The sequence below is a fragment of the Cajanus cajan genome, chromosome 9 (assembly GCF_000230855.2).
Source record: "Cajanus cajan strain Asha chromosome 9, NIPB_CcT2T_4, whole genome shotgun sequence".
Taxonomy (NCBI): Eukaryota; Viridiplantae; Streptophyta; class Magnoliopsida; order Fabales; family Fabaceae; genus Cajanus; species Cajanus cajan.
Window position 1 is genome coordinate 20,897,080 of NC_138525.1, and position 10,449 is coordinate 20,907,528.

A 10,449-nucleotide genomic window follows, 5' to 3' on the forward strand; every position below is an offset into this window, starting at 1 on the left:
CGGCAAGCTACGAGATCTCTCCGATGTGGAAACTCAACTATGGAAGCCTCACCGAAACCCACTCTCCCACACCCGCTTTCTCCAAGTACCTCACCATCAACCAATCCAAGTCAAAATACAACGGCGAATTTACAACAGAAGTGAAATGTAGTACCTTGTGCAACGGGGAACACAAGTGATGTGTGGAAGTGATTATAATTGCGTGAAACTACGAACAGTAGAGTGTGGAGCGCGAAGGATTTGTTCATCTAATGTGAAGTGCAGGAGAGGGATTCTTAAGAAGTGAATATGAAAGAATTTTTCCCAATTGGATTCTCCCTATGCCTCTTAATAGTTGATTCCTTACTATCATTTTGCGTCATTCACTTTTATTTTTTTAATTTTAATGTCATATCAACAATATTGATAATTTTTATTTAAAGAAATGATGTTTAATATTAAAGCTATAATACTAAGAAATATTGTTAAATATTAAACCTATAATGACGTATCAATGAGAAATGTTGTTTAATACACATTTATTATATTTGGACCTAGTTTTTCATAAAAGTGCTATCAAACATTTTTTTATTATGAGTTTTCCTTTAAATTTAGAATAAAATTTTAAGATCGATCATTAAAGAACTGATCTTGAAAGTGATATAATAACATTTTTGTAAATAAGGTTACAACTTTTAGGACTGGTTACATTTTAACCGATCTTAAAAGTATTTTTATCTTTCAAGATCGACTAAAATGTGACCGATCTTAAAAGTTGTAAAGTTATTTACAAAAATGTCACCGCGTCACTTTTAAGATCAGTTAAAATGTGATTGATCTTAAAAGTTATAACCTTATTTACAAAAATGTTATCGCGTTACTTTTAAAATCGATTATCTAATAATTAATCTTAAAACCTCGATCTTAAAACTAATTTTGTACTAATGTTGCATGCCAAATTCTTATACCAAACTTACGAAATTATTCTACTTTCTTTATAATCTTAGGTATAGATAATCAAATCAGGTCTTAAGATGAATATAAGAATTGTATTTCAAATGAGATAAAAATCAACTTAGTAGTATTCATATAATTTCACTTGTGAAGATTAAATTTCTCATAGGTTGTAGTTGTATATGAGAAAATATTTTTTTTATGCATAAGAATCTTGATAATTGTGGTGTTTGTCAGGGGCGGAACTTCGTTGTGATTGAGAGAGCCACGACTCCCCCAAACTTTTCTAAATTCTTTATATATATATATATAATATTTGTATATTATCATATTATTAATTATAATAAAATAAAAAAAATTGAGTAAAAAAATTAGAAATTTTATTATTTTTATAAATAAAAAATTTAATTTATATATAAAAAAATTAATTTAGCACCCCTAAATTTCTTATTCAAGTTTTGCCACTAGTATTTGTGATTGTGAATTGCGAGATTATCATTGATATATAGAATGAATGATTGATGAAATTAATTTGTAAGCTTAAATTATAAAATATGGATATAAACATTATTTTAACTATAATATATAAATATGAGAATTGTGATATATATGTTGTGATGAGCAAATGAGATAGGCAAATGTGAATTGTAAAAGACTAAGCATGAAGCTTAGTCATCCGGTAAGACTAAGTGTGGAAATTAATAAGGATGTTATTATGATAAGAGCAAGTATATATATGATACTTATCTACTTGTATGAAAGAGGATTATTTTTTTTTTGTTATTCTAATTTACTTATATTATTTTATAAAGTAATTTCTTTTAAAAATATCAATTAAATATTAAAATTACATATAAAGACATTTATATATTAAAATAATCATTATTAATAAAATTAATTAAATACTCATGAATATTTATTCACAATGCAAGTTTAACACACATTTACTTATATGTATGTGTGTGCATGTGCATGTTTGTATGAAATTTAGAATTTTTTTACAAACCTTTTCTCCTACTTTATTAATTAAAAATTTTGTCTCATATTATTATAAGAAAAAATATTTATTTATATATTTATGTCAATGTTACATTAATAAATCAATAACATTAAATAATATATTAATATTTATTTTCTATTTGAATTCTAACTTAATTATATATATGAAAATTATACTAGTTATTTTTTAAAAAAATTTAAGTAATTATCAAAATTGTGGCATATTATATTAAGTTTTTTTACACGTATATATATATATATTAATATACATTTGAAATTTATTTTTAAAATATCTTTAGAAGATATTATAAAACAAATGTCTTTTATATATTTTTTTATAAAAAAAAAATATTAAAAACAAAACCCTATATTTAAATTTTCAATTTACTTAAATTGTTATATATGTATCCATTTTTCTACATATTGTATTAATTTATATTTATAGTTTTCCTTTCTAAATCATGGTTTATATTAATTTTTATAAATGTTTAATCAAATAAAAAATTACATCATGCTATATAAAAGAAATATTTATTTATATATTTGTATAAATATTGCATTAATAATATTAAATGATACATTAATACTTCTTGTTTTGGGTTTAAATATCTCATTCCTCATTAGTCGTGGGGTTCATGATATATACACCTCCTTTTTTTAATAAGTACACCTCCTATTTTTAAAAAAATAATTAAAATTTTAAAATATTTTTAATTTTTTTAATTTCTAATTTTTTAATTTTACATCTATTACATTTAATTTAGTTATTTTTTTCATATATCTTCCTTCCTTTTTTTAATTTTTACATGCACTTCTTACATTTCTTTCACCCCACCTATTTTGGTAGCATGTGACAACTAAAAAAAATGTGTGTAAAAAAGAAAAAGAAAATAGCAAATTAAAAATTAAAAATATAAAATTAGAAAAAAAATAAAAAAAAAATAAAATATTTTATAATTTTTTTTAAAAATATAAAAAAAGTGTATATATCATAAGCCTAGTCGTGGTATTATAAAGAAATGATGGGCCAGGCCCAAGTTGAAATTTTAGAATTTGCATGAAAATGAAATAGCCCCATAACAGCACCATTGTCTCTTACTTTCGAGTCTTCTTGGCTAGGGCACCACCGCTACACTGTTCATTCATTCACTCTTCTCTATCAGAAGCAGAGAGAGAATGCTATCAGGGGACATTCCTCCCAACCAAACCATTTACATCAAAAATCTCAACGAGAAGGTTAAGAAAGATGGTAACTTCCTTTCACTCCCCTTTGCTCTCGCTTCTACATCTGCAATTCTTTTCTTGCTTCACTGTCATTTTTGAACTTCCATATGTTTCAATTTTGCGTATTAAATTTCTTAGTGAGTTTGGGATATAATTTGAGGCAGGAGAGTAGTGTTTTTCTTCTGCTGAATTAGGATAGCTGTGATTCTTGTATCTCTTTTGCTGAAATTTTATTGATCATTGTGAAGGGAAATTTAATGGAGTGGGCGTGTTTCAGTTTTACAACATGGAACTTGAGAAGCCAATATAAGAAGTGGCATTTCTTTTATGCTTGCACTGAATTTGCATCTCCGATGTTGTAATTGGATGTGCACTTTTGCTGTTTTTGTTGCCGTGATATTAGGGTTTTAGAAAAAAAAAATTGATTTTGATTTTGCTGAAGTTGACGGAGTTAACTTTGTTTTCTGTTTTTTGTTCCGATGTGGCAGAATTGAAGAGATCTCTGTATTGCTTATTCTCTCAATATGGAAGAATTTTGGATGTTGTTGCTCTAAAGACTCCCAAGCTTCGAGGTCAGGCATGGGTTTGTTTCAGTGAAGTCACTGCTGCTAGTAATGCAGTGCGGCAAATGCAAAACTTCCCATTTTATGACAAACCTATGGTAATTAAGCTATACTGCTGTTGTTAGTTTCTTTACAGTCATGTTGATAAATCTGTTATATCTTGTACCAAACTTTTTGGATTCATTTTTAGTTACCTGCACAGGTTATCTTGTTATCTTCTTTTTTATCTCAGATCTTGTGGTTTCTCTTACTAGCCTATTATGGATTTATGTTTGCACAGGTTATCTTGTTATCTTCTTTTTTATCTCAGATCTTGTGGTTTCTCTTACTAGCCTATTATGGATTTATGTTTGTGCCGTAATATAGCTGTTTGTGAGATTCTTATTTAAATATTTTGTTAAATTTTCTTTGATCCAAAATTCTATTCTCCTGTAGGCAGTATTTTCATTATCGAGAATGAGATTGAGTGATATGTGGATTGTCCTGTGTTCTTTTATTTTCCCCCCTTTTGCTTTGTAGTTGTTTGGTATTTTTATTTTGGTTAATCTATCTTTCTATTAATAACTTGCTTCTAAAGGCTTTCTGTGTGAATAATTTGATGTAGCGAATTCAATATGCAAAAACAAAGTCAGACTGTATTGCAAAAGAAGAGGGTAGTTATGTTCCAAGAGAAAAGAAAAAGAAACAAGAGGAAAAAGGTGAATAGCTGTCATTTATTATTTCCTAGTCTTCCTCATTTTTTTAATTTCAGAACTCTTGCATATTGTATGTACCATTATTATCTGTTCCTGTATGTAGGCTTGAAATGGCCAAACAATCATCATTTATAATGAGATTGTAGCATTGCAAAACTACCCATTAGAATTTAGAAGTAAATAGAGGCATCCACAATGCAGTTATAAAGAAGAAATAGTTAGTTTTATTTAATTATATCAACATTACAGTTTTCTATCTTTGGAGAATCTAACACTATAAAAGCTGTAAAAATGTTTAAAATAGTTGAAAGTATGCAAGTGATTATACTATGGAGTGAACCCAATGGTCATTTGTCGGCATCATTTATGATTGCAACAAATGTACTTTTTGAGACATGTTTGTTTCCCTTACCTGGGAATTTTAACAAACCTATATGACCCTCAGATTTCTCAGGCCTGAAAATAATATGATTGAAATATTCTGTTTTAGGGTTGTTTAGACTTTACAGTGAAGCTTGTAATGGGTTATGACATGGTTGTAATACCAAATTAATTATTTTACAACATGGGATTTCCTGCTGCTGCTTATGCGATGTTAAATATTTTAAATTTCCTAGTACTGTGTGTGGAGGATGAGTAATTAACCCACCCCTCCCCCCAAAAAAAATGAAAAATGAAAACCGCCACCCACCCTTCCACTGTTGCTAGCTTGTGCACATGGACAATAAACCAAAAGGATAAAGCCATCTGGCTTTTCAATGTAAATAAATTTATATTTCAATAACATTTTTAAGAAAACAATATCAAGACTCCATCATTGGACATTGCTTTATAGGTTCCATGTTTCTGATCTTATTGCATAAGAATCAATATCGGTTCCTTTGTTGATTTAGTAGTAATTTCTTATTTTTGACTGACATGATTTTACCTGTTCAGCTGAAAGAAAGAGGCGTGCTGAAGAAGCACAGCAATCTTCTGTAGCTAATGGAACACACAGTGCAAGTAATGGTGGCCCAACTGTAAGTTTCTTTAATCAATGTTGCTTATAGTGCCTGATATTGTCTCCTCCCCTCTTAACAAAATTGGGCCAATAGATTGATGTTCTCATCTCATAAGCATGAATGAAACTAGCTAATTAAATGACAACGGTTATTGTCATATATTTTTTTTGTTTCGGTTTAACTGTAGGTCAATGGATATGATGGTAATGTATAATGCACTTATCTATTCTGAAAATTGCACTAAGATTGAACATGTACTATTATCTGCAGGCATCATTCCGTCAAGGACCGGGTGCCCAAGAAACAGCTGCTCCTAACAATATTTTGTTCATAGAGAATTTGCCTCATGAAACTACTGGTAGGATGCTTGAAATGCTCTTCGAACAATACCCAGGTTTTAAGGAAGTGCGCTTGATTGAAGCAAAGCCCGGCATTGCATTTGTTGATTTTGAAGATGAGGTGCAATCATCCATGGCCATGCAGGCTCTTCATGGCTTCAAAATCACCCCTCAGAATCCCATGATTATAACCTTTGCTAAGAAGTAGCTAATTTGTTTGATGCAGTCTGTATTTTTGTAGATCTTTAAGAAACTAATTGCAGACATTGTAAGTTTACAGGAAGTTAGAAACCACCATCAAGGCAGAGTGAGAATTCAACCACATTTGTGGAAAGGTTGAGATAGTGTTATAATGTTTATTGATTGTATGTGGTTTAATTTTTATTTTATCCGTAAAAATGTCCTTTCGAACAATGCAAGCTAGGTTCTTGAACTTTAGTTTTAGTGGAAGAGTTAAGAAAGGAAATAAAAATTGGTGACAATATCTTACAAAGTGCATGATTTTCACGTCTTAGACGTGCGTATAATAAATTTTTGCGAAAAAAATTTAGAATACATGTTGAAGCTTGATGAAAATGCTTTCCAAAAAAATTTCCACCCAATGAAGATTATTCCTATCGAAACTCTGATGGGTAAATGTAAGCCACGCTAATGTTGTATATTACAGGCTTTTACCCGAATGTTCATATTGTTCATTTTTTATTTATTTTATAGTTTTATTGAATTTCCAACTCTTCATGTTCCAAGGTAGAAATTTCCTTTAGCACTGGAATAAAGTAAGAAGAGAATAATCATATTTTATCATCTCTATAAATGAAGCCAATACAATACAAGGCTTAGCTCCCAAGCAAGCTAAATTATGTAATATTTCATTATTATACCAATCATACTTCTTGCATTTTGTCCATTTATCCAAAAAGCACGAGGATGCGCACAGGCATAAAAATTCTCCGTTTCCATGAATGTTCTCTTTCTTGTACTTCATTGATGCCAATATTGTAGAAGCAAACAGTGTAATGGATGAAATAATGTCTGTAGGTGGTTTGTTGGTTTTGTCAAAAGTGTTCTTTGAAGTATAGTATTAAAATCTGAACAGTAGTTGACTTGATCGGTTGTATATCGAATCAATAAATTATTAGTTGTATCGAATCGGTATAAATAAAATTTTATAATACCACTTCCGACCCTAAATTCTAATTCTAATTATAAGTAATATAAGAAAAATCATCGTGATTAAGAAAAGTAATTAATATAATTTTTTATAATTAATTTTATTGTAAATTTAAGTTTTATTTTAAATATACCTTTTATTTTAAATAATTATTATATTTAATGTCAATTATAAGTGAATGTATAAGAAATAGAGTTAACAATAAATGAATGATATAAAAAAATTAATTATGAGTAATTTTTAAAACTAATGATTTGAAGTGAATGTTAGTCTACAAGGGGCTGTTAAATTGTTATGCTCTTCAAAAATCATTTCTTTGTAAAAAGTAAGTTGCTTAGAAGTCGTTGCTTCTGAGTATTAGTGCTAATTATATCTTTTGAAAACGGCTTTAGAAGCTAATGATTCTAAGTATTGGAGTTTAAAGTATTTTTTTGAAAATAATTTTCAAGCTTAGTTATTTACAAAAAGTCTATGTAATAGTATGAGAGTGAATCTAGCAACATTAAATAAATAAGTTTCCTTGGAAAATATTTGTTCTTTATGAAAATTTGTTGCTCAAAAGTTGTTGCTTCTGAGTGTTCAAAAGCTTAGTTTTCTCATGACTCTTTCTTCTGATCAATTATAAACAATGACATATTATGCAGCAAATATATAAGGCATTAAAATAAGTACAATAAGCAAGAAGATAGAGTTAGAGAGATTGCATACTGAGTTTTTATACTGGTTCACTCCAATCTAGGCTACATCCAATCCCTATACAACCTTTGGGGATTTTTCACTAAATCAGCAACAACTATTTTGATTACACTACTAACTACCTACTGGATTTTCAACTACACAACACAACCACCTATTATTTGTGTTCCACATTTAGCCACCTATGAAGTTTCTTCCTCAACACTTGTTGAGACCACAACCCTCATAGTCACCTGCTATGAGTTTACCCAACCAACTGGCTGAAACTTTTCACACTTTCCTACACCTCTAAACACCATATTTGGGTAAGGTAGGTCTTTTATAGATTCAGGATTTTGTATCCTAGCAATTGTTAAGATTACAACTATCTTTCCTAGCCTAGGAGCTTCTACTAAGGAAGTTTCACACTTCATTTTTTTATTATTATAAAACTAATACAAATGTTCAAGTGAACATCTATGAAAATATCAAAGTATAAAGCAAGGTTTACAACTTTGAAAGCAAGTATATATTTCTCTTTAGTTTTGCTCACTTGAAAATGAACCCAATATCTTCCTTTTATAACGTTCAAAATATGTCTGTTGAAAACAACTTGATTTTTAAGCAATGTTGACATCAACTTGTATTTTTACTTTAGTGTCGTCAACATATCCTCTAGAAGCAGTCTACTTTTGAAGTTTGCTTCTAAGCTTGCCTTTCTACTTCCTTCTGAGTATGCTTCTGAGTCTACTTTCGTGCAACCTTCTGATCAGAGTCTTTAATATCAGGCTTTTGAGAAGTTGAGTTTGAATAAAATCTTTTTGATGTAAAGGTTCCATTAAAGAGACTTCTGTACAAAGTCTTCAAGGCATCTTCCCTGAGAAAAGATGTCCAACTTGAACTTCCTTGAATCATCAACACAAGATGCTCATCTTCTAGCTTAGGATAGACATTGTCTCTTGGGCTAATAATAATCCTTAATTGATATTGAGTCTTCTTTTAAGTTGTCAGTAGGATGTCTTCATGAAACTAGTAGATAAATATATCATTGATCATTAGGAATTGGTTTCATGTTGTTTCGACCTCTTCAACACAAGTTATTCCCAAAACATTACAACAACATCATTTGATTATGGATAGATCAACATTTCCATGTTGAAGAGATAATTTTTCCATGATAGAGGTCATATTTTCCCACGATTTCTTCATAAAAAATGTAGAAAAAACTTCTATCTTTCCATGGCCACCATGTTTCGCTAAAACGCATGTCTATAGCTCCATATATGCTCAATATATTGCATTGTTTTTGAGTTGCAACTCAAGATGATGTTTTCATCTTGATTTCGATATTTGTCCATGATGTAAGCTTTTCTAATGCATGACTTCTTCATAAAGGTTATATGTAATTGTACTAGCCACAAAGTTTGTCTCAAGCTCATATCTACAACTCAAGTTATGCACAAAAAAAAAAAACAATCATGTTTTGTAGTCAAGACCAACAATATTTGCAACTTCTTTTACAATTATGAGCTCTTGGCTTCTTCATGAAGAATGTATATACTTCTTTTGACTTTTCATAGTCACCAATATCTCCTCAAATAAATTCCTAGAACTTAGGATATTATATAGATAATCTTCATAGTCTTTCCTTCTAAGCCATTTGAGTTCTTACTTCTAAAGCCTCATTATGATATTTATGTCATATTGATTCTGAGTCATATTCTAAGAATCATTTTAAATCAGTCTTGAGTTTACTTTAATTGATGTTCTGAATACACTAAGTAAACTCGTTAGTAGCATAAATATTGACATTTGTTCATATGATTTGTCATAATTAAAACATTCGGTTTGGACTCAACATGATTATTGCTTATAATTAAAACTAAAGAAAAATTTAAGTTATTGCTTATAATTAAGACTGAAGGTAGTATAATTTAAGTATAAACATATAATGTTTGTCAATTAATGTTTGGTAAGCAGAAACCACATCCTACGAGCGTAGATTAGTCCTTGATTGTCAACTTTAAGACATTATGTGGACAAAAAAATAATTTTTTTCAAAAATATACACATAAATATAAATGGTATAGTAATGAAACAAGTTGGTCTCAATTATTACAACCACGACATGCTCAGTCTCAACAACAACCAGTCTAGTATGCAAGTTGGGAAAAAAGTTTAAAAATGATGGATCAAAGTGGCCTTAGCTCAATTGTCTAGTGGTTCAACTAGCAAATTATTAAACATATAGCATAGAATATGATTAGCATTCATTATTAGTGCGTGCGATGCATGGAGCTTTGGAGGACGAGGTTGTTCTCGCACGTGGGGGTGTCGAGTTTGGCTCTGAACACTAGTACACAAAGGGTCTTTTACGTCGCCTTTTTTGAGCCTTTTACGTTGGAAAAGGTTCCGACGTTAATACGGGAGACGTAAATTTACGTCGCCTCTGAAAGGCGACGTAAATTTACGTCAGGGATTCTCACAGACCGACGTAAAAGGGACAAAAAATAGCCACAATTTTACGTCGGACAACGCCATGTCCGACGTAAATTGTGGCTGTTTTTTTTAAAACGTTTATAAATTTTTGATATACCCAACACCTGCATATAAATATAGTCCAAAATACCAAATCTAAACCAGGCAGTCCAGAATAGAAATTCAAATTATATTTCAAAATTGAATGACAAAAACTATAAATCCTATTATCCTAAAAAAGCTATAAAACATATGTTTGTCAATGCTATCTAACTAACTAAACTAACTAACTATCAAACTATAAACATAATATCTAACTAACTAAACTAACTAACTATCAAACTATAAACATAATATCTAACTAACTAAACT

At 29.6% G+C, this 10,449-nt stretch overlaps 1 protein-coding gene across 1 annotated transcript; it reads left to right on the forward strand.

Annotated features, from left to right (window-relative positions):
• Positions 1-3,012: 3,012 nt before the first annotated feature.
• On the forward strand, positions 3,013-6,142 carry LOC109817942 (U2 small nuclear ribonucleoprotein B'' 2). Its single transcript, XM_020383297.2, has 5 exons — positions 3,013-3,181; positions 3,645-3,817; positions 4,324-4,417; positions 5,351-5,433; positions 5,686-6,142. Exons 1-5 carry the CDS (start codon positions 3,109-3,111, stop codon positions 5,959-5,961), a joined length of 699 nt encoding a protein of 232 aa, XP_020238886.1. The 5' UTR covers positions 3,013-3,108; the 3' UTR covers positions 5,962-6,142.
• The last annotated feature ends 4,307 nt before the right edge of the window (positions 6,143-10,449 follow it).

Excerpts from the sequence above, each read along its gene's own strand:
- LOC109817942 (XM_020383297.2), top strand. The coding sequence starts at position 3,109 with ATGCTATCAGGGGACATTCCTCCCAACCAAACCATTTACATCAAAAAT. Across the intron at positions 3,182-3,644 it reads CGAGAAGGTTAAGAAAGATG|AATTGAAGAGATCTCTGTAT; the intron begins GTAACTTCCTTT and ends CCGATGTGGCAG. Across the intron at positions 5,434-5,685 it reads CAAGTAATGGTGGCCCAACT|GCATCATTCCGTCAAGGACC; the intron begins GTAAGTTTCTTT and ends TATTATCTGCAG.